At 42.0% G+C, this 25,467-nt stretch overlaps 1 protein-coding gene across 1 annotated transcript in view; it reads right to left on the reverse strand.

Annotated features, from left to right (window-relative positions):
* The window catches only part of CACNA2D1 (calcium voltage-gated channel auxiliary subunit alpha2delta 1), a 682,696-nt gene extending 674,048 nt beyond the window's left edge, over nt 1–8,648 (reverse strand). The window contains 1 exon segment of the mRNA XM_038369134.2: nt 7,756–8,648. Within this exon segment, the coding sequence (XP_038225062.1) occupies nt 7,756–7,850 (95 nt within the window). The 5' untranslated portion in view covers nt 7,851–8,648.
* Nucleotides 8,649–25,467: the final 16,819 nt, after the last annotated feature.

Consider the following 25,467-nt stretch of genomic DNA (forward strand, 5'->3'; position numbering starts at 1 on the left):
ACTATTAATTCTTATTAAAGACAGTAGGTTATAAACAAATGAAGCAATCATGTACAAAGCCATAGTTGACATATTTCCCTTTGTAAATCATGTGTGTTCTCTATGCTCTGGCACAACACTCTATATTTAAATGATGTCTCAACAAAAGCCCAGAAAAACAAAACAGCGGGGGAAACATCAAGGCTTTTGCAAGTCTGTTATATCAGCATAGTTGCTTTTATTTTTTCAAACATCATCAGCGCCAGGGCTGGCCTCCATGTGGAATGAGCGTTGGCACTTATTATACAGATAGGATCTGTGCCCCCTGTAACTAATAACCCTGCTTCATAGGACAGCTGCTTTGGTGTCACACTTTGGACAATAATTCCACCCTCAACAAACGTCAACTCCACCAACAAAGTTCCATTCTGTATCACTTTTACTAGGGGAATCTTCATGAGAGGGAGTGATGTATATCATCCATGCTGCCTCAGTCTATTGTGGGATCACTCACTTCCTGTGCCAGGCCTGCTGAGCCCAAGCCCCCTCACTGCATAAATCCAAACTCTCAGGGCATGGGAAGATGGAGATGCTGCTGAGCACTCTGCTGATGGAGGCAGAATCTGAACTAATCTCAGTTTCAGAAATGTGTAGTACTACACACCTGGGAAAGACCCAAGGCCACAACCAGCCCCTTTGCAGGCAAAAGCTGCCATGAGCTTTAGCTTGAGAAAGATTTACGCAGTAAGTCCCCTAGATATACTCCTCTGATACAGACTGGAATTTTTAAAGGGGATGAAGTGATTTAGGAGCACAAGTCAAATTGATTTTCAATAAGGTATGTACAGGCTCTTAAGTCACTCAGGCTCTTTTGCAAATCCCACCCATGATCTACTGCAATATTGCATAATTAGCAGGCTAGATTTGACTGAATGTACGAGAACATTAGACCTATTGGGCCCGACTTTGTCCTCAGTTAAACTCAAACCAGCACATTAATGTCATCAAGGTGTTACAAATTCAACTGAGGGCAGGACTTTTAATATTATATTGTATATTTATATATTTGCTATTAATATTATATATTTTCAGTTTGTATTTAAACCATTTCTATGATCAGTACAGCGTTATATGGAAATAATTATGCTGTTGGAGCCAAAAAGCATATTCAAAATAAGATACTGGGCAAAGTCTCTTCTCATTTATATGGGTATCAATCGGGAGTGATGAGAAACAAGCGCATAATGTGTAATAGCAGCATTCAGTTCATTATTATTTGCAATACTCTTTATGACTACAAAAATCCAGCTTTGGGCCCAATCCTGCAAATCATAGGAGCAGTCCAAGGGGACAGTGGTATCACTGATGTGAGAGAACTATATGAATGAGAAAGGTATTGTAGGATTGGGTCCTTTAGTAAGTACAAAAGGAAAAATTGGGGCCGCATTCTAGGTCATATAGAATTTAAATATTCAATGATACTCATTTAATGACAGTAGACAGAATTAAGTGCTCATACAGGAGAGCTTTGACAGTAATCAGAGTACTGAGAATATGGATTGCCCAAAGGCGAATAATGAGGAATATGTTTTTAGGGTTGTTGGGTTTTTTTTTTTTGTTAATTAGTAACCTTTGCATTTTTTCAAGCTGCTAGAGAGTCACTAATTGTTTAAATCTAGAAAATAAATGTTATCATTTCTGTAAATAAGCCTGATTCAGTATTTACTAGAGACAAAAATAAAGCACAGCATTTGACTTTAGCAAATTACAGTTGGGGTCCAAGTAACAATTCGATTCCCAGCATTATAGATAGGTGAAGTTTCTTCTTCCTAAGCAGAGGAGAGGGTTTTATTCCAGGACCACAATTCTGGCATTAGTCACAAAGATCTTTATAAACTCACTAAACAAAATGCATATACAGCCATGCAGGGATGTGAAACTCTAGTTCATCTGTGAAAATACAAGGGAATTTGGGGCCCAATCCTGCTTCCATTAAAACCAGTAGGAGTAGGATTGGTCTATTTTCTTCTCTCTGTTATACCATCCAGTATTGCAACACTAAAATCTTTTCATAGTTCATTGGTTTAAATGAGATTACTTGCTTTGGTAAGAGCTGCTCACATGAGTAAGGGATAGAGGATCAAGGCACTAAAAGGTCTAGTCTCAGTTATCAGTGGATTTGTGTAACCCAGTTTACTGTTTATCATTTGCAAAAGGTTAAACTAAAATTTGACCATTTCCCTCCCCCAATTAAAATGTTCTGCTAAATTAATATTGTTTTTAAAAAAAATCTACACCAAAGGCCTTCTATTTAAGTGAACACATATAAAGCTAACATACTGCCAGGCTCCCTCCCTCTCTTTCTAGCAGCTGAATTCTTGGATAAAATCGTTTTGTAGGGTATGAGCAATGCAGTTCTGAAAATAGCATCAATGTAAGATTAAAGATGGCAAGAACCCTAAAATACTGATTTATTTCAGTGAAAATCTCTCTCTCATCAGTGACTATGCTGCAAGTTTTCAGTTTAGATTTTCATACCTAATAAAATGTAACAGCTGTAGGTTTGAAAACCTCAGAAGAAATAACCACAGGGGTGGGGACCAGGGGAGAGATCAAAACACTAACAAGAGGGAAAGAAATAAAACCAAAATACCAAGAAACTCCCATTCACTGATACTAAATATAATAAAAATCTGGATTCTGTGAATCCAGATAACTTTCATTTATCACCATCACACACATCGATATACATACACACACACTCTAAAAGAAAACAACACTGGTCACCAAGCTGTTTTGCACTCTGCTTTAAATTTATTTCTACTAGACATACATTCATAAGATTTTAAGCACCTGTGGTTTTATACATCTTGTGTACTGTTTGGCACTCAGACACATGATGCTGAGAACACACCAAGAGGTGATACTTCACTTCCCTGTTTCTAAGTACATTACATCTTTTGGCTCCCTCTCTTTTCCATTTACATGAAGGCTCACATCAGTAGTGTATTTTTTATGGCGGAGTATTTCTGAATATATGAAAACAATGCTATTTTCAAAAGTGCTTGTACTTGATATATTACAACTAGCTTCAAAGCTAAATAGGATATTTTGCTATAAAAAAATTAATAAAAAAGGATCAAATAATCGTTATACTGGAAGTGTTAAAATGAAGTTTATCATTTAAAATACACACTGTGCATGACTTCTGTCCTCCCTTTGTCAGTAATCATTTAATACAGAAAGTGACACAGAATATCAAGTCTAACCTAAGAGTTATTAATGGTAGGATTACCCTTGGTAGGATCATGTGCAAAAACCAAGAGACAAAGATCCCAGTCCTTTCATTCATGTCATCCTTACTTCAATGAGTAATCCTAATGACATAAAAAAGAGTAAGGGTGAGTCATATGAGTAAGTATTTGCAGGATTAGACCTTTATTTACTAAATGTTTGTCTATAAGTATATACACGATTTCCTTGTTATCTTCACACATTTTACATATTCTGAATAATATTAATAAATCTTTCAGAGTGGTAGCTGTGTTAGTTTGTATCAGCAAAAACAACGAGAAGTCCTTGTGGCACCTTAGAGACTAACTAATTTATTTGGGCATAAGCTTTTGTGGGCTAAAACCCACTTCATCAGATGCTCAGAGTGAAAAATACAGTAGGCAGTATATATATTACAGCGCATTAGGCCTGAATAAAGACTGGGAGTGGATGGGTCACTACAAAACTTAATTTTCCCTCTGTTGATACTCACACCTTCTTGTCAACTGTTGGGAATGGGCCACTTCCACCTTGAATTGGCCTCATTAGCACTGACCCCCACTTGGTATGGCAACGCCCATCTTTTCATGTGCTGTAATCTATGTACTGCTTACTGTATTTTTTCACTCCATGCATCTGATGAAGTGAGTTTTAACTCACGAAAGCTTATGCCCAAATAAATGTGTTAGTGTCTAAGGTGCCACAAGGACTCCTCGTTGTTTTATTAATAAATCTTGTAATTCATTCGAAGTGACAAAGTCTGTCTCAGCTATGTCATGAACTTATACTTCCTATTTTAAAACCCAAATATTAGGAGACAGAGTCATTTTAATAAAGAGAGAACTAAAGAAAGAAAATTTTAAAAAGGATTTGACAGAACCAAACTATGAGACCAATCCTGCAAACACATACACAAAAGCAGTCCGATTGAATTTAATAGGATCCAACCTTAAATTTGTCCAACACTTAACTGTTAAGTTTTAAATTGTTTAACAAAATATCCAAGTTAGTCCTCTCAATGCATGGAGTACATATTTACATTTTATGTTAATCAGTGTTATTGTAAATATCAGCACTACTGTAATCACAACTTTTTAGTTGATACAAAAAGTATGACTGTTTAACAAGAAATCTGAAATTAAAATGGCTTATTTTGTTTCTATTACTGTTATTTTATTCATGTAAAACCAATGGTGTGCTATGCTGTCCTTATAAATAAAGTTAAAAAATGCATCCAATATTAAAATATTGTAGATACATATAGTCATTAAATGTACATACATGACAAGAAAGAAATACATTGTGTACTTTTACCAGCAGTTCAGTTAAAGTTTAATAGGTCTGCCATACAAAAAAAAATATTCCCATACAAGTGCAAAATGTATGCAATGTTGCACATATGACTAAATTACTGGAAATCGAAACATAAGAGACCACTGTATATTTTAGTGCAATGTATAATTTAGTACACTGTACAATTCCTTAATATTCTGACACAATGAAAATGATATATTTAACTAAATGTGCAGTATATATTGATCAATTGTCAAATCTTGTATCAAAAGATCAAGTTATATCTATCAATATGCCTATGTATCCCAATACAGAAACTCTTCAATCTGTTTAAAATATTCCAACATTGGCTGTTTGCAGCACTATGTGACTATACCCTATTTTCTGATTTTGAATGAACAGCTCCGGTTTCTATTTCATTCAGTATAGATGTTTCTAATAAGCTGACTCCCCCTATTTTGCTGGGTAAACATATCAAAGCCAAAGTAGTGAAATTGATCAAATGCCTGAGATTCTATCTAAGAGACACTAGTGACAGCTTTTTGGTTTTTCTTTACCAAAAAAAGATAATATATTTTTCTATCACTGTATTGATTACATGAGTTCTTTGAGTTCTGCAGGAAAGATGCATCTCATAAGAATGGCATTAACTGATGCAAAATTCACAGAGTAACGGGGTGGGAAACAATTGTTGATGAAATCAACAACAATTTAGCCTTGGATATGCTAATTTTTTTTATTTACAATACATCCACCCAAGCAATATTCAAATGCCACCTAACACCAACTTTTCAAATAAATGATAGAAGAGAGGGGTGCATATCAAAAATATTGGGAAAATACTTATAGATGAAGGTGACATATCAGGCATTAAACAGCCTTTGGTTTTAAACTATTAGTACTGCCCCCTCAGTCTTTTTTCTATTTGTAACTATTCGTATTTACATCTAAAATGATTTACACTCACAGACATTTTCACTTGTGTCATTTTCACTTTGTTCTTCCCCATTTACACTATACACTGGTGAGCAAAATATCATTACACTAGCAGTTGTTAAAAGCAGTATCCTAGCATTGTTTTCGGCTTCACCTGTTACATCATTACTTTTGCAAAACAAGTCCTCCTACCAGCCTGCTGAACTGTCTCCTAAATGAAATGAGACTTATTTGCTCTTTGATTTCATTTAAGAGAGGAAATACATTATTATGAAGGATAGGCAGACACTGTGGTTTCTTTCTACAATATTTTACTGGCTTGATTAAAAAAAACAAAAACAGACAGTAAGCAGATATGGGAGAACATATAAATGCTGTTAACCAAGAGAAAAGATATTTCTTATTGTGCACTCATCATTAAAGTTCTTTAACTAACTAATACCTTATTCTGCTGTTTGCTCTTATCATCATGAATAGTAAGAGTAATTGTGAAGGTAAGAAGCAAATATGAACTGAGTGGACTACTAAAATTTAAAAACAAGTATCTCACAGTAAAAAGAGATCCCTAATTCTACTTGGAAATTATAGTATCTGCTTTCTGTCATGTTGGTTTCCATATTTCTTTATCTTTTATGAATTAGATAAATTTAAGAAGATCAATTGTGAATAATTGTGTACAACATGATCCACCAATTCACTAAGAGATAGTGTTTTGATCTAGGATGTTGAAGTCTAAGAGTAGCAAGGATTTAAATGATGGGTATCCTAGCATTATTTTTTAGCTAACTCTTCTTGTTTTACACAGCACATCTTTGTAAGTAACTCTTTCAGTGCAAGAAAATAAAAGTAAATGAAAAGTCAAGGCTTCATTTATGTAGTCTAAAAGATATTAAGTGGTTACGCAGTTATCTTTCTTAATCCCTTTCTTTCTTGTACCAGTATGTGCATCCTTTTAGCATTGCTCCAATAAATAATGGAACCAACACAGAAAACTGAAACCAATCCTAACACACCAGCTGCACTAATTGGTGAAAAAGCACTACTTGTAATCACTGAAATCTCCAGTACAGAATGAGCTAGGACAGTAAATTCTGCCGAGCATCAAACACCACAGAAGACTATCCTTAGCTTTGTTTTTCTTATGTAAAATGCATTAAAGTGAGCCATCCACATAAAGTTATCTAATGACAGGTTTTAACCCAGGAACTAAAGTAAGTAATTCTAAAAAGAAAAGGTGGTCATTAGTCCACATTGTTTCTTGTCCTGTGTCTGGCTGAAACTAAAACATAACATATTGGGCTATTTTGCCCCTATTTCTTGTTTTGCATGCTTTTCTCAGGTGATCCTTGCTTTGTTCAGAGAAACACTCTCCTGTTAATAACTGTGCAACACTTTACAATTTTCTATTACATCCATGCAAAACAGCAACATAAAACCGCTATTATTAAGAATATTTCTCTTAAAGGTGCAATGGTGAATCCCCTTAAGTAATTATTGTGAAGGCTAACATTTGAGAGTCTGCATGAAAACATGGCTACTTTACTTATGTTGCAAAAAAGTCTGCTTTTGCACACGCATACACACGCAAAACCACATGAACAAAACAAACCCTGGAACTGTCAAAATATTCATGTTGTGAACTGGAGGAGATCCAAGTAGAAATGAGCACATACATACATTTAAAATCTTCATCCAAAAAGTAATATAACACTGTCTTGGAAACATGCATGGGAAAGGCAGGGACACGGATTTCATGCATCTTTTATTTAAAAGAAAAAGAAATTCTACTTTTAAAAATACTGTAGCAAAGTGTTAAAATTCCAGGCCAACAGAAATAACCTCTGAAGCTGGTGGGGGCGGGGAGAGGGGAATGTGTGCAACTAGAAACTTTCCTCTTCGCACAGCTAAACTGCTGGGGGTATATTTAGAGACTGGGATCTGCTCTTGAGTGTTGCTCTCATGCCAATCCCTTGACTCAAAAGTATAGTACTTGGCTTTCCTTGGTCTTGCTCTCTCTCTTCTCAGTGACCATCTATTGGAGAGCCTCAATCTTTAAGACAAAAGCAGCCAAAATCCTGCAGTGTACCCCAGTTACCACTTTACGATCAGGGCTCCCCCAACCCCCAGGAAGGAGAACTCTCCTGCGAATTACAGTCGTCACCCTCTCCCAAACACACAAACACTTTCCCAGTGAAATGTTTTCCTTCCCCACCACCCAATTAAAAAAAAAAAAAAAAAAAGATCAGTCCAGACCCAAACTCAGGTGGGACTTACGTGGAGGCAGAAGGGAAGGGTCCTTCCGAGGACAGGTTCATCACCAGGGACTGGAAAAGTGTCAGACTGAAGACTAGCAGCCAGCCAGCAGCCATCTTCCTAATCGAAGATCGATCCCCCAGTCACGGAGACGGAACAAATAATAAAATTAAATGGGGGGGTTGTTTTGTTTTGTTTAAGCGTCCCCCCCCTTTCTCCGAGGAGCCACCCAGCGATGGGCACAGCGGCAGGGAGCGGAGCTGAGGGTGGGGAGGAGACCGATTGAGATCTGTGGGTGGAGCGGGGGATCCAGGGGGCTCTCCGCTACTCCAGCAGCAGCTCCGGCCCCATCCGAGCCGCCGCCATCAGGGCTGCTTTTGGAACAGATCTCCGCTGGCTCTGGCGTGCCCGGGTCTGCCCTCCTCTGATTTATTCCCGATTGCGGAGGAGGGGAGGGGGGGGAAGGAGGCGGCGGCGGGCGTGGGGGCTGTCGGAGCGGGTGAGTTGCGGGAAGCAGCAGAGGCTGGGAGATTTGCTCCTTTGCTTCCCTGCTACGAGCACGAAGACAAGGGGAGCTGGGGAAAGTCACAGCGGGGGGAAGGTGTCGGATGAGTCTCGGCGAGCCGCTTTCCATACAAGGAATAGGAGGAACTCCCGAAGTCAGCGTCTGATCTTGATCTCCCGAGCTCGGGGGGGGGGGGGAGGAGAGAGAGGGTGCCTCGCCCCAGCCAGCCACATGCCGGAAAGCCCCTGCACACGGCAGCCTCGCCGGCCAGGCTCCGAGCCGGCCCTGGTGGGCTCCGCGACGCACTTGCTGCTTTTGTTTTAGTGCCGGAGCCCAGGCAGCCTGGGAACCGCAGCGCAGAATCAGGCGAGGCTCCTGCTCGCCCCCCTCTTCGAAAGCCTCGGCGGGCTGGGGCTGGGGCTGGGCCCCGCCCGGGCGGCTGCCTGGCTCTGATTCTCCCAGGCAGCCCCAGGGAGGGTGCGCCCCCCCTTCAGAGACCCCTGCAAGTTCGGCTACTACTAAGCGAACTGCCCCCTTACCCCACAGCTTCCATTCCGGCTCCCCATGGAAGTTGGCCTAGCTTTTAAAAGTGCTCTGTGCAGCCTGCACCAGCTCCCCGGGGGCGGGGGTGGGGGGCTCTTTTGAAAATCGGTTTCCAATTATGGGTGCTAAGCGCGGCACTTTTGACAACCCGGCCCCTTCCACCTATTTCCTTCCCAGGACAAGACCAGATTTGATCAGTGTGTTTGCCACATTTTAAGCATGCAGTGTTGTAAGCTTGTGGGTCCCAGGATATGAGAGACACAATGTGGGTGAGGTAGTATCTTTTATTGGACCAACTTCTGTTAGTGAGAGAGACGAGCTTGCCAGCTACACAGAACCCAGACCTGAAGAAGCCTGCAGTGTAAGCTCAAAAGCTTGTCTCTCTTACCAACAGAAGTTGATCCAATACAAGATAATACCCCATGCACCTTGCCTCACAACATTTTAACTCAGAGATCATCTTAGAGCCAAGGGTATAGACAACTGGGAGCTAGGAAGGGGCTTTAACCCTGCTAAAAATTTAGGGATTTAGTTATTTAATGAAGAAAACTTAGTTTGGAATAGAAGCTTGTTTATTTTGCTGTATTACAAGCAGACAAATTTAGTCATAATACAATATTACTAATTAAAGTGAGATTCAACAGTTATTTTATTTGTTAACTCTACCCACCCTCAAAAAAGTTGTCTATGCCCCAGTAGGAGCCACTGCCTCTTCCATTCACAATCCTGCAAAGCAGCCTCTCCCACAGTCCCCACTACCCCATTCATCATCAGTAACATCCCCATGGAAACTACAATTGTTTTACAAGGTAAAGGAACAGTGGGGAAATGTGTCATGGATATTTAATAGAGCAGGTAGAAGAAGAACAATGACAATGATTTTTAATTTCATCAAACTTTAAAACAAACCAAAAAAACAATCCAACACATAGAACTAAGGAGGCAGAGCTAGCAACATCTATCTTCAGTATTTATATGGCTCCCATTACCCTCGTATCTGAGCCCCTCAGAATCTTTTTATCCCACTATACCCCTGTGAAGCTGGGCAGTGCTGTTATCTCTATTTTACAGTTGGGAAACTGAGGCACAGAAAGACTAAACAGCATGCCCAAGATCACACCGGAAGTTTATGACAAATCACGGAATTAAAGCCAGGTGTCCCAAATCACAGCCCTGTGCTCTAACCACCAGACCATCCTTCTACTCATGCAATCAGCCAGCTCTCTAAAACAACTCACAGCAAATACTCCACAGACCACACTTTGAGAATTTCTGCCTTACTGTGCATTTGTAGTGCTATTTGCTTTGTCTATATGTATCATGCATCGGTATGATATCTAAGAGTTTTGTCCAGTCTCATTTTAATTATTCTAATCTAATGCAGTTTAGTTCCACCTATTCCTTGCTTCTGTTGAACATAGTCACTGTTAACTCATTGGATTTGCTATATTAGAACATCCCCACCTCTGAGACTTCCCTCCTGTCTAGCCAGGACTCTATTCCATTTAGCACTATGGGAAGAGCAGGGTGGTCATAACCCCTTGGTCGTAAAAAAAGTGTTTCAGAGCCACCTTAGTACTAAAGTAAAACTCTCAGCCATCTTCAGTTTTGTTGTGTCTCATATTTGGTGTTTTTCTCAAGAACCCAACTCCTGGGGTCATGTGACTATGTGAGCATCTCAGCTTCCACTTTAAAAAAAAAAAAGTTTTTAGTTCTTATAATTGCAGAGCAAAGCTTGAAAATGTGACCCCCAGCAGGCTCAAACATTAGAAGAATTAAAAAACCCATCAAAATTACATTTATAATATGGTGATTTTTAAGGCAATCTCCTGATTTTTGGTGCCTCAACTTGTGATTTTTGAACACTTGGGGTTAGCAATGCTGACCTGAAAGAGACAAATGAGCAACTAAGGCAAAAGGAGGAATGATAGAGCAAACAAACCCAGATGCACAAAGTGACATGGGATTAATTTCTTCCACATAAACATCATATTCTTAAACTTTCTAATGCTGCATTTGTCATCTGTGCAGCTCATTAGGGCAGCAACTGTAAAAATAATTAATTATAGTAATGGTAATACAAATAACTTCCAGGATCAGATCCTGGCCCCACTATAATAATATAATTTGTTCTAAAAGGAGTACTTGTGGCACCTTAGAGACTAACAAATTTATTAGAGCATAAGCTTTCGTAAGCTACAGCTCACTTCATCGGATGCATACGATGAAGTGAGCTGTAGCTCACGAAAGCTTATGCTCTAATAAATTTGTTAGTCTCTAAGATACCACAAGTACTCCTTTTCTTTTTACGAATACAGACTAATACGGCTGCTACTCTGAAACCTGTAATTTGTTCTGTGCTTGTACAGGGCCTAGTACGCTGGTCCATGACCAGAGCTCCTAGGCGCTATTGCAATATAAATGAATAATAATCAAAGTAGCGAACAACTGGAAAGAATACAAGTAGAAGTATTATTGCTCTTTCTAATACAGTAATACCCCAAGGGCACTAGTCAGCATCCAGATCCATTCTAAGCCCCGTACAAACACATAGCAAGACGCTCACCCTGAAGAGATTACAAGCTAAGGCCCTCTTTTGGAATGAATTCCATACAGGCGGAAAGGTCTGCATAAAGCTCATTGCAGGCTGGAGGCCTGTCATAAATATAAAGGGAAGGGTAAACACCTTTAAAATCCCTCCTGGCCAGAGGAAAAACCCTTTCACCTGTAAAGGGTTAAGAAGCTAGGATAACCTCGTTTGCACCCGACCAAAATGACCAATGAGGAGACAAGATACTTTCAAAGCTGGAGTGGGGGGCAGAAACAAAGGTTCTCTCTGTCTGTGTGATGCTTTTGCCGGGAACAGAACAGGAGTGGAGTCTTAGAACTTAGTAAGTAATCTAGCTAGATATGCATTAGATTCTGTTTTGTTTAAATGGCTGATAAAATAGCTGTGCTGAGTGGAATGGATATTCCTGTTTTTGTGTCTTTTAGTAACTTAAGGTTTTGCCTAGAGGGATTCTCTAGGTTTTGAATCTGATTACCCTGTAAGGTATTTACCATTCTGATTTTACAGACATGATTCTTTTACTTTTTCTTTAATTAAAATTCTTCTTTTAAGAACCTGATTGCTTTTTCATTGTTCTTAAGATCCAAGGGTTCGGGTCTGTGTTCCCCTATGCAAATTGGTGAGGATTTTTATCAAGCCTTCCCCAGGAAAGGGGGTATAGGGTTTCGGGAGGATTTTGGGGGGAAAGATGTTTCCAAGCGGGCTCTTTCCCGGTTATATATCTGTTAGACGCTTGGTGGTGGCAGCAATAAAGTCCAAGGGAAAAAGGAAAATAGTTTGTACCTTGGGGAAGTTTTAACCTAAGTGGTAAAAATAAGCTTAGGAGGTTTTCATGCAGGTCCCCACATCTGTACCCTAGAGTTCAGAGTGGGGAAGGAACCTTGACAAGGCCAAAGATAGCCCCTATCCGATAACTGACTGCACTCATGTACAGATCAGGACAGAAAGGTTGTTGAAATGGACACAACACAGAAGCACAGCAGTTAGGGTGATGACCGGAATGACAGGAATCCTATTAGCTCCCTGATTATACACATATATCAAATTGGAGTGGGGGAGGGTATTTCTTTCCTTTTATTGATAGAAGATTCTTTTATTTTCTTTTTGGCTTGCCAAGGTATGGGAAGAGATGGGAATGGCAGGGATGGGATGAGTTAGCAGGGGTGAATTGAAAGGAGGGGAGGTGAAGGGAAGAGAAGCATAGTGTCCATTGACATCCGGTAGCAGAGGGAGTCTTTGGAAGCCCTGCACGGTCAGGAGCTGAACAGATGCCATTAGGCTGAAGTGGAGGCACATAGGGATTTCGTATTTACCTCACTGTTTCAATGGAAGAGGGAAGAGAGGGGGATGCCACTTCTGGATCAGGAAGTGGGTGCTGCTCCCAGACTATATGGGTCTCTCCAAGAGATGCAGGAGTCTATGTGGAGAAGCAGTGCATCTCTGGGGGGGTCTCTGTTCCCTACTCCTGCTCCAGGCACTCCATTAACACTCTGAGGCTGGATGTTTTGTCATGCTCCTCCATGTTGGAGAAGACGAGTAGGCAGCAGCAGCTGGGGGCAGCTCCGGAAGAGTAGAATTACTCAAGTGAACTCTTAGCTGTGTTAATCAGGGGAACCAAGGCTGTGCTTATTTTCCACTCTCCTGCTCCAGGGGGAGTAAACATGAATGTAGCACCATCTTATTTCTCTGCCCCCAGACTTAAAGCCTGGCTAGCCCATGCAAGGGTCCAGGCCTGGGGCTAGTGGTTTAAATCACAATCCAGATTCAAACCTGGTTAAGTCTGAGGTCTTCCAACTTTGGCTGTGTCACTAAGGGCAGGTTTCTGTTATAACCTGATTATAAATATGTACTCCGTGGTGAAATTCATTGAAGGTTAGAACTAGACAGAGCTGCGTATGGTGCTCAGAAAACAGGAACAGCTTGGTGGGCTTGAGGTTTCATTACAAACTTGAACCCCACAATTGCAACAAGCTCCATATAGGCAGACCGCTGTGCCTGTGCAAAGCCCCATTTGGGGGACGGGGGTGCAGGGGTCCATCCACATGGTGCTCACCATAAGGATCGGAGCCATGGTATTCCACCCAGATTCAGCCTGAAAACATTGCAACATTTACAACCATTCTTGGCGGTGAGCCCGGTGTTGGAGAAACCTGAAGTTGAGTCACGGTTTTGCTTGAAAACCAAGTGAAGCATGGTGGTATATTTTGAATTCTTGCATTTTTCTGAATCTGAAAATCAGAAGACAAGATCCACCCTGACTCAGAGTGAATGGTGCATTTGCAGAAACTCCAGGAGTGATTGATTTTTAAAACCTTCCAACTATTTATTTCATTTGTTTTATTAAATAAATAACTGTTTGTGCTACAAATTATGGGGATGTAAAATGCTTACCAATTTGGGGCCTGATCTTGAAACACTTATGTACATGAGTAATTCTACTCAGATGAGTTCCCACTGAGTTTGATGGGAAGACTTAGGGGACTTAAGTTGCTTGCACACATAAGTTTTTGCAGGATTGAAGTCTTAGATATTTCTTCATGCTCTTGCAATCTAATCAAAAGGTTTTGTTTTTAGCATGGACTTTTCAAGTTTCTGTATGCATTCCTGTGTCAAGTTATGTTTTATTGTTTCAAAGATCCTAAAAAAAATCTTACCTTACATAAGTCTTCACACCGCAAGCCAAGCAAGTTGGAGAAAGCATAAACAAGGATCATATTAAAAGCAATAATTGACCCATGTCAGTTGACCCATTTAAACCGTTTGTTTGGGTTTTGAGCTGGTAGCAGTAGCTGGGAATGGGGTAGGTGGGTCAACAAGGAGGGAGAAGGACTGAGGAGAAATTATAGCGAGAAGATGGGATTCTGAACTGGGAGCTGTTGTACTGTAGAGTGGTCACTGAGCAGGAGGGGAATGAGGTGTAAGTATTTGTGTATTACAGAAAGTGGAACTCAAACTGAGGTGGAGATAGGTCGAGATGAGAGCAGCTTGTCACAGGGAAAGTCTTGATAAGTGAGCTTGATAAGTTTATGGAGGGGATGGTATGATGGGTCACATGTCATTATAGGCAGTTCCATCAGTGACTTTCAGTAGCAAAAATCCCAAACGGCCTTAAACAGAACACTAGATGGGGAGGGCTCTGAGTTACTACAGAGAAATCTTTCCCAGGTATCTGCCTGGTGGGTCTTGCCCACATGCTCAGGGTCTAACTGATCGCCATATTTGGGGTCAGGGAGGAATTTTCCCTCTGGTCAGATTGGCAGAGAGCTAGTGGGTGTTTTGCCCTCCTTTGCAGCATGGGGTGCAGGTCACTTGCAGGTTTAAACTAGTGTAAATGGAGGATTCTCTGTAACTGGAAGTCTTTAAACCATGATTTGAGGACTTCAGTAACTCAGCCAGAGGTTAGGGTTCCTGGAATATGTAGGTGAGGCTCTGTGGCCTGCAATATGCAGGAGGCCAGACTAGATGATCACGATGGTTCTTTCTGATCTAAAAGTCTTTAAGTTCTAGAAAACAAGAGGATTGGGCCAGGGGAGTTATATGTGTGCCCACAGGAGAAATCTAAAGAACTGAGAAAGATAGGGACCAAGGAGAAAGGTAATGAATGTTAAGGCACTCTGATCTATCAATATACTCACTATAATGCATATGGCAGGGAGGAGAGATTAGCTACTCCTGATTTACACCAGTGGAAGCAAGAGGAGAATCAGGCCCTATATATATTTTAGGCAATGCACCATATTCTGTCTATTTTATCTATCCTTGATATTTACATGACCCCCATTACCATATTATTTGAGTGCCTCACAATCTTTAATGTATATATTCTTGCACTACCCATAGATTACCACCATTACAGATGGGGAACAGAGACACAGAAGGGGCCCAAGGTCATTCAGGAAATCTGTGGCAGAAAACAGATTTACACAAATTCTACTCTTATTTACACTTGTGTAAGGGAATTGGTCAGTTTACACCTGTGTAAATGGGCACATAGTTTGGCCAAATGGGCTCTTAGTTCATTTAAGTCAACAGAAGTTTTATCATCGACTTTTGTGAGAGCAGGATCAGGTCTAATAGATGCTGACTTCATAACCCCAATTAGAGATGGGAAGATGGACCACTGAATTTTACTACTACTATTATTACTGCCTTCATACACTTTCCAGATGCATACATCAGGAGTAACTCCCCTGAAGTCAAGGGAGTCACATGGGTGTCCAGCCTGTGGGAGTGGAGAATCAGGGCCTTATAATGCTTTTTAAGCAGAGAAATCCCAGTTATAGGACTTAAGACAGAGAACACAACATCAAGAAAGAAGTCAGAGTACTGGACTGAAGCATAATTTTAAATAATATGTAGAGCTGCTTTGGTTTTAAAGGCAAGAGCAATCCCATGTAAGTACATAGAATATAGCGCAGCCCCTTGATACATCTTATTAATGTCAGATGTATGCTCAAAATGGCAGAGCAACCTTTACTCATGCTCTACGGCCATTGCTTTTTGACAGGAAGTAATAAGAATCAGGGTAGTCTTGCCCCTTGTTTCCAGTGTAACATACAGTCAAACATACTTTGACACCGAACGGCTGTTTTGTTTGCAAATAATTATGAATAGAGATGGTTTCTTAGAGCCGGACTGTCTGCAAAAAGCTTGTACACTCCACTCTGGAGAAGTGTGCCATCCCTGGCTCTTCCACACTGCTGCAACAGGCTCTCTTAAACTGCAGGTTTTGAGAGAGTATCCTAGGTCAATAGACATAGAGCCAGAGCCTCAGCTGGTGTAGATTGGAGAAGCTCCATAGCTTATTTTTGAAACAGTCTGGCAGCTATTTGCTGGGATGTGCAGACAAAACAGTAGAGCAACAGCAAGTCATCAGGGATGAAGTACCAGCACATTTCTTGATTCTGCCTTGTAGGAGTGCTCAAGTGGTAGGTTACAAAGATCTTCCTTCTGTTTCCATTAAGCCTCTGTGCGAGGACCAGGACTCTGCCTAGCCTTTGTGCTCCTACAGCCTAATACAAAGCCCACTGAAATTAATGGGTGATTCCCATTGTGTTCAGTGGGCTTTGGATCAGGCTCCTGGTGCATAAGGACTTCAGAAAACTGGCAATGACAGCTGTATTAGACGCCCACTTCATTCACACTTGCACTCACAACCATATACACAATGACACAAAAACAGGGGAAGCTGCGGAGCAAGGCCTGAGCCATGACCCTGCTGCCCTCCACCATCACACCTGGGCCACTGAGAGGAGAGTGCTACACTCGGTAAAAGCTACTGCATGCATTTTCCCACTACTCCCGGAGGGTCTGTGCTTAGATCATGCACAATGCCAGTCAGAAACTGGCAATGCACAAGTGTTCTCAAACCCACCGTCCCCACCCAACCCAAATTAAATCCACAGTCTTGCCCTTATGTTTTATGGGTGGGACTTTGAAAAGGAGCACAAAGTCACTCAGATGCTTATGAAACTCCTAGACAAAGTTCATTTAATCAGAAAACTAACTACTATTATTAATTGGTTTAAAAAAAACAAAAAACAAAAGAAAACCTCTTCACTCCAAGAAGCTCCTAGCAGACGCAGTGATCTGCAGAGCCAAAATACTGCAAATTTACCCCAGAAAAGGAGAGACCTGGATGCAGCTCTTCCCACTGTACTGTTTTTCACTGTGGAGCCCTTTAAAAAGCAGCTTATGGATACCACTCTGCATTGCAGATTCTCTGAGAACAGTTTGATCCCACTGTTGCGGTTTAGGAGAAATGGTGGAGAATTTTGAAATTGTATCTGAGGTTTTACACAATTTCTACAGAATCCCACATAAAATACAGAGAAATTGGGATTATTTGGGACATTCGGCAGGCCAAAGAAAAAGATGAGTTTAATATAGCAAAATACAAAAAGGACAGTGCAATGGTTAAGGTGCTATCTCTAGGACCTTGGGTTCAGTTCCCTGCTCTATGGTAGACTTCCTGTATGAGCTTGGGCAAATCACTATCTTTCTGAGCCTTACCTCTGCATCTGTAAAATGCATGTAAGAGCATTTCCCTATCTCACAGGGGTGTTGTGAGGATAAGTACATTGATAGTACGGTAATAGGGGACATTTAAGTATCTGAGATAAAAGATAACATTCCTGAGAAAAAACAAAGCCCCATCTACAGGTCAAGTAAGGATCTATTATTTAGAAACCTCTTTCGATGAGATAAATCAACTTCGTCATTCCCAAAATCTAACGTGGTATAGTGCCTAGAAGTCTTTACCATGTCAGGGCTCCATTCCATTAGGCACATCAGAGAAAGACGGAAGATGAGTACACAGTGTAATGCCATAGTGAAGAAGGCCAATTCTATTTTAAAATGAGTATGCAGCATGCGATATAAAAGGGTCTCTTTAAGGGGTGGAATAAATTCCAGGTGAGATGGACTACCGGGACTAGCAAGATGCATGGTAACATCATATTACAAATTTTATGTCCTAGACATCACCTCCACTTACAAACTGTGTGTATGTGTTGTGATGCTGGGCAGCTTATGCCAAGGCCCTTAGGCCTCACTGGCCACTGACAAACATATAGCTGGAAACCAGTCTGGCTCACTTGTGGGTTAGTATTAATAAAATAGGTATTAGATTTATAAAAATGTATGTAGTGTTTTGACTCTTGTGAGTTGTTGCATGCATAAATTATTTTATAACTTATAATATCTATATCCCATGTTATAAAGTAATATTTAAGGGTTTGCCCTGTAACTATAAACATTAGGAGAAAACAGCTTCCCGCAGTCCCATTGGCTGGGAACGGCGAACCGTGGCCGCTGGCAGCTACGGGGGGGCCTTGCCTGCGGATGATTAACGTAAACAAAATGTCTCACAGCGCGCCAGCGGATTTCCCTGATAGGCTCCATGCCAAAGGTTGGCGCCCCCTGAGCTAGTCTGACCATCTGTATATCACTGCCCATAGACCTTCCCCTAAATAATTCCTAGAGCATATTTTTGAGAAAAACATCCAATCTTGATTTTAAAATTGTCAGTGCTGAAGAATCCACCGTGCCATTTGTAAATTGTGCCAGTGGCTAATTACCCTATTCAGAAATGTATGTCTTATTTCTAGATCAGGCCTTTACTCTAGCCACCACTGAACTGCTGAACAAATTGAAAAATTAACGTGCTTAGCCTCTCAAGCCCCATGTTTTGGAACTGCATAAGGAAGATATTGCATGCCAGGAGTAATATGGTATTTTTGTGATCATTGCATCATTTGATGAGGAACTTGGCTGTAGTTTTTAATATATAATATTGCACCAGACAGCCTCTTGCTGTAATTAATAGGAGTCTTTGGGACAGCTCTGCCAGAGTTGGTCACCTTGCCAGAGTGGGAGTTCAGGGTGCTCAGCACCTCTCAGAATCAGGGTCCTGTAAGAATAATGGAGAACTCCTGCTGCTGTTGCTGTATCACATCACACAAAGTAAGAGTGAAACTTGGTCCGTGGATGAGCCTCATACAAGTTTTAAAACCATTTACATTAATTTTTAATGGCCTGATACACCACTGCTTTTCCTGTTGCCTTATGAAAATGTCAGTCAGATGAAATCAATGGCATAACGTAGTGGTGAATCTGGCCTAAAATGAACTCTAAAATAATGCTAAAGCTGTGAAAAGAATAGAAAGATCCTGATTCTCTTCTCTTTTACTCTGGTTTTGTGTCATTGTAACTCCTTTGGCAACAGCTTAAAAGAGTAAAGAATTGGGCCCAAGAATTTCAGGGTTAAGAACTCAGGGCCTGAGCCTGCATTCATACTGATTATTGACATACTGAAGTCAGTGAGAAGAAATGCTGGATCAGTTCAATAGTAGCTTTCTCTGGACCTGATTCAAAAATCATTGAAATCGGTGAAAGACTCCTAGTGAGTTCAATAAGCATTGAGAATGTTAATCCCGTTCATTGTATGTAGGTATTCTACTTCTCAAGAATGGGAATGATATATGTGAGCTACAGTCACTGAAGCATGAGGTAAGCCCTAGACCCAGACCTGCCCCCTGCTGCGGGCACAGCCTCAGCCCCTTTTCCCTGTTCCCCACATCCCCGGGAGCCATGGCCCTGCTCCCAGCTCCGGCTCCAGGGGAGCGGGGAAGCTCAGACGGGGTAAGGAGGGGTGTAACCTCAAAAGTTTGGAGACCATCACTGGTATAAATCCATTTATAAGAAAGTTTTTAAAAAGAGGAACTATTATTAGAACCATAATAGGTCTTTGGCCATCATTACACAGATGATTTTACAAAGTTCACCATAGTTCTGTGGCCTACGGCCATAGAGTTCAAGGCTGAACACTTGATAATGCTCAGCTGCTTCTTTTTCACTTTCTTCCTTCTTCACTCCACGTCACCCCTTGAACTTTGATCCTGCTTCCGGGACATTGAATTATGTTAATGAGCATTCACCAAAGGGGAAAAGGTGATATGGAAGAGAGATGAAATAGAATGGATGAAGAGTGGGATGGACCAGAGGATGAACAGAAGTGAGACAAGAAGAAAAATAAGAATTAGAGGGGAAGCAAGAATGTAGGAAGAAAAAGAGAGAGCGAAGAGGAAATGGTGGAAGTAAATAGGACCTCAGAGTAGATAGCAAAGGGGAGGGAGAGAAAGGTGGAGACAGGTGTGTGCCTGGTCTACACAAGCTAGCACTGCTTTAACTAAAAAGTGTTTTTTAAACTGATAAGTTTGTGCATATGTAACCTACATAGTTTATACTATAGCATTTATTTATTTTTAGCCCAAAGAAAGCGGGAGAAGCAATGGGGAAGAGAGATGGATCATAGTTTAAATATTGTGTCTCTGCAAAGATGGAGAGAAAGTAGGATGGGCAACTCAGAACAGTCCTGGAACATCCAGAATAGGGTGTGGTGATTACTAATATGCTAAGTAGCATTTCCAAATGTGTATAAGAAGCCTTTATTGTGAGCAAGGAATGTTGTGAAGCCTTTATTGTGAGTAAGGAATATATTCACCATTTGAGAACTGAGCCAAACAAAACAGCGTGTGGGCAGGGGGAGAATGGTTATAAACATAGGAGCTAAAGACAACCCTGTGGCTGCAGCAGCTGATTGATCAGGACTAAGAAGTGTCTGCAGTGTGGTTCCCATCTACCGCTTTGGATACAGGCTCAAGATTTCCATTTCATCAGCAAAATGAAGACTAGTCACCTATTATCCCAAGGGTTGGAATGCTTAACTGTGGAGATCCCCAAAGCTTTGTGTGCTGACAGGATTCTGAAGCGTTTGAAAGGACTGAGATGCTGCCATTCTTCTCAAACTCCGAAGAGTCCAGGTGACACATTCTGGTCACACTATAAAGACTGAGAAGCCATCTTTGGAATAAGGTCAGAGGGTAGCGTGTTTTGTTGTGTGTGCTACAATATAGAAGTCCAATGTTATGTTGGAACCTTATATTTAAATATATGCAACAGCAACAAAGGGGAAGTCTGTAAAAGGAACACATTTACCATCAAATAACTTTTGTGTACAGCTGTAGTATTCCAAACCCTATTTATCATACTTTGTTCTGTTTACAATTTTGGTTTACTAATAAACTGTAGGGTACTGTCACTTTGAAGTAGACTGGGAACTATTAACACCTACTGGTCAGGATTGTCTATACAATAGTCCTGAGGTTTAACTCTGTAATACTTTCTGAAAAGACAGAAATCTGACCTGTGCTTCAGGAAAGAGGTAAACTGGAAGAAGTGGAGTGTGATAGATTTACACATAATATTGCCTCAACCCCATTACAAAGAGACACACTTATTTTGGGTTAAGAATGGCATATTTCAGTTTAGCCTAACCTGGTAAAAATGGATTAAGCTAAACCAAAATAATAATCTGAAGTAAGAGTGCTCACACAGGATTTTGCACTAATTTAAGTTAAAGGGGGTATAACTTCTGTGCATAGGCAAGGCCTGGTAGGGGGAGGAGCAGCAAAGGGACCAATAAGACAAACAAAATACCTTTAAGAAATAAAAATAAACGTTCCTTCTCTGAGGAAGCCCATGGCAAGCAGGCTCTCTCAGCCTTTTTGAGTTTTATTTAAAATCTTTATTTTAAAAGCTTCTTGGTAATCTTAAAAATTGCCATTTAAAGAATCAAAGATAAAAGCAGCTGCAGATAAATGTGCGTTTCTGACCAGCCCTGATATCTATCATTAAAATGAAGGAAGGAATTTAACAGTTACATTTCAAGCTGACAGTGCAGTAGGAAGACAATTTTTTATGCTTGCTGCGAGTGTACAGCACATCCTTAATGTGCACCCATAATATACATCAAGGCCAACCCCTGGCCTGATTCACACCCCACTCAACCCTCTAATAATGCCATTCATTTACATTAATTAATCCCCCCCAACAACTATTTCAAAAATCATGATATAGAATGCTAGGGCCCCCATCTTGGAATGAACTGTGCCCAGTCAGACCTTGGGATTCCAGCTACACAAAGCCCACTGTGGCTTCGGGGCCTAATTATATACATTGACTTTACCCTGCACTTGCAGACATTGCTAATTATTGCCACTCCCAACTCCGGTGTTGTTTCCATAGTAACTAACATACTTAAAAGAAATTGGGGAAGCAACTGAAATATGTGTAAAGGGGAATGAAGATATGCACATCAAAAAATAATTTAACATGCAAGATCATCAAAATGCAGCATGTGATGATGTAGAGGGCTATGAAATTTGATTGGGATTTTCAGAAGTGCCCAAGAAAGTTATGCACCCAACTAATTCAGTGGGAGTTGGGCTTTAGATTCTTTAATTTAGCAGTTATTTCCATTTGTTTCACACAACGTGCCTAACTCCTTCATGAGAAACAGCCACCTTGAACTCATGGCCATAAAAAGCTATCGCTCAGTACCCTCACGGGTTCTCTCAACAGACCCACTGAAATGACTCTACAGACACACAGGACTTTGTGGTTCCAGCAAGGCTACAAACCCAAGAACTTAAGTTCCACAAACACAGGCTTGTATCAGTTATGAAATAATCTGTTAATTGTAGAAATACTAGGAACTATGCTCTGTGTGAGCTGGCCAGCAAAAGTTACCAAATGGTTTGTGTGTCCCAAAATCCAAATACATCTTTTAAAAGCTATGCTGACTTTAAGTGCAAAAGATAAACAGCTAAATTAATCAAGCTAACACAGTAAATCCTTCTATAATCTGCAACCATTTCACTCCATCTCTATATCTGTTCTCCGACCAAACTCCAGATGCTGCTATCTGAGAAGTCTTCCGAACTCTGACAGGTAGAATATTTCAGACCAGAGCTGTCTGGCACTTCCATCCCACAAGAAATATTCATGTTTTGACATTTGTTTTCAACCTGAATCAGTACAAAAAGTGAAAATGCTGAGTTTTGCAGAACAAAAAGCTCCATAAAATACTAATTGGACAACCCTGAAATGAAAAATTTCAACATTTCCAATCAGAAAATAACCTTTTGACATTTTGATATGAAATGTCAATTTGAAACAAGACATTTACTTTCAAATTGACATTTCTAAATGTTGCTTCTGAAAAAGAAATTTAAAAAAAAAATTAATCAAAGTTGACATTTGCCTGTGGAACGTTTTGATTTCAAGGAGAACAACTTGTTGTTGAAAAACTTGTGACCAGTACTATTTCTGATCTGGTAGGTGCAGTAACTACACACAGCCAGCACAATTCTTTATATATAAAACAAGTGTGTATAAATCTAAACACACACACGCACTTGAGTAGGCCTCTAACGTTGTCCAGAGAGCTGTTGGACACACATACCCCCCCCCAAAAATGTACAGGTTCCTTCCACAGAAGTGATAGGAAATCTTCCTTAGACTTTTCATTCTCCTTCCACACAGTTCCATATGCCTCTTTCTCCAGGCTCCAAAGGGAGGTGTGACAAAGTTCCTCCTCTGCCTTGGTGGGTCCTGCGCTTATTGGTGGATTTTCTCACCTCCGAGGTTCACAGCAGTCCTCAGTTTGGCCACTTTGTGGCTGAAATCTGCCATTCAGTTAGCCTCACCACTGGCCAGCATGGGGAAAGGAAGAAGAACAATCCCCACAGTCTCTGCTGATCCATCTAGTAGATTGAGGAACAAGCCAGAGACCTTCCCCTCTGGTGAAACCCACAGTCCAGTTCAACTCCTCCTGTATCAAGTAGGGAGTTGGAGGGATGGGGAGAACCCAGGCGCGCCCTCTACTCTGGGTTCCAGCCCAGGGCCCTGTGGATTGCAGCTGTCTACAGTGGCTCCTAGAACAGCTACAATTCTCTGGGCTACTTCCCCTTGGCCTTCTCCCAACACCTTCTTTATTCTCACCACAGGACCTTCCTCCTGATGTCTGATAATTCTTATGCTTCTCAGGCTTCCAGTAGTACACCTTCCCACTCTCAGCTTCTTGCGCCTCTTGCTCCCAGCTCCTCACACGCACCACAAACTGAAGTGAGCTCCTTTTTAAACCCAGGTGCCCTGATTAGCCTGCCTTAATTGATTCTAGCAGCTTCTTGATTAGATCATCTGCAGCCAATCAGCCTGTCTGCCTTAATTGTTTCCAGAAACTTTCTGATTGTTCTGGAACCTTCCCTGTTCCCTTACCCAGGGAAAAGGGACCTGCTTAACTTGGGACCAAGAGCTCTCCCTTCTATTACACTCCTGCAGCTCGCCAAGGCTGTGCCAAGCCGCCTGCTGCACCTCCAGGTCCATATGGAGGGGCTCATGGTCAACCTCGTTAAAGTCTATGTCCCGGCAGCGAGCCCAAAGCGGCTGCAATTCTATCAGCAGGCGTCCATCTTCCTCGGCACCTTGGATCCTCATGAGTGCCTGGTCCTGGGAGGGGACTTTAATATCACCCTCGAGGAGCGGGACCGCTTGGGGACCGAGCAGAGCCCGGATGCCACCGACGTCCTCCGGGAGATAGTCGAACATCACTCCCTGGTGGACATCTGGCGCAACCACCACCCAGATGACATTTCCACATTCACCTTTGTCTGGGTGGAGGCCCTTCAGTCGAGCCACTCCCGGTTGGACCGCATTTATTTATCACGCTTCCATCTTTCATGAGCCCACTCCTCCAGCATCTGGCCGGCCCCATTTTCTGACCATCATTTAGCCACCATGACGACCTCCCTCTGCGCGGAGAGGCCGGGGCCAGCCTATTGGCATTTCAACAACAGCTTGCTGGAGGATGCGGGCTTCATGGCGTCCTTCCGGGAGTTCTGGCTGGTCTGGTGAGGGCAGTGGTGTGCCTTTCCCTTGGTGCGGCGGTGGTGGGACCTAGGGAAGGTGCGCGCCCGGCTCTTCTGCCGTGACTACACCCGGGGCGCCAGCCGACAGAGGGATGTGGCGATAGAGCAGTTGGAACAGGAAGTCTTAGACCTGGAGAGGCGTCTGGCCGCCAGCCCCGAGGATCCGCCCCTCTGCGGAGCGTTCCGGGAGAAGCGGAAGAAGCTCCGGGCCCTCGAGGACCATTGGGCCCAGGCTGCCTTTGTTCGATCCCGCATCCATCTCCTTCAGGACATGGATCATGGCTCCCACTTCTTCTGTGCCCTGGAGAAAAGGAGGGGGTCCAAGAAACATTTCACCTGCCTTCTGGCAGAAGATGGAACCCCCCCTCACAGATCCGGTGGAGATGTGCGGGAGGGCGAGAGCCTTCTACGCAAGCCTTTTCTCCCCGGATCCGACCGATCCTAACGCTTGCAGAGTGCTCTGGGAGGAGCTCCCTACAGTCAGCGCAGGCGACCGAGACCGGCTAGAGCTGCCTCTCACTCTGGCCGAGTTCTCGAAAGCCCTCTGTCGCATGCCCACCAATAAATCTCCGGACATGGATGGGCTGACCGTGGACGGGCTGCGTGTTCTGGGATGTCCTCGGCCCAGACCTAGTCACTGTCTGGGCCGAGTCTTTGCAGAGTCAGGTCCTCCCTCTTTCGTGCAGGCAAGCCATGCTCGCCTTTTTGCCGAAGAAGGGGGACCTCCGCAATTTACGAAATTGGGTCCCATCTCGATCCTCAGCACGGACTACAAAGTCGTGGCAAAAGCAATCTCACTGCGGCTAGGGTCCGTGCTGGCGGACGTGGTCCACCCAGACCAGACC

Source organism: Dermochelys coriacea, chromosome 1, assembly GCF_009764565.3.
Source record: "Dermochelys coriacea isolate rDerCor1 chromosome 1, rDerCor1.pri.v4, whole genome shotgun sequence".
NCBI lineage: Eukaryota > Metazoa > Chordata > Testudines > Dermochelyidae > Dermochelys > Dermochelys coriacea.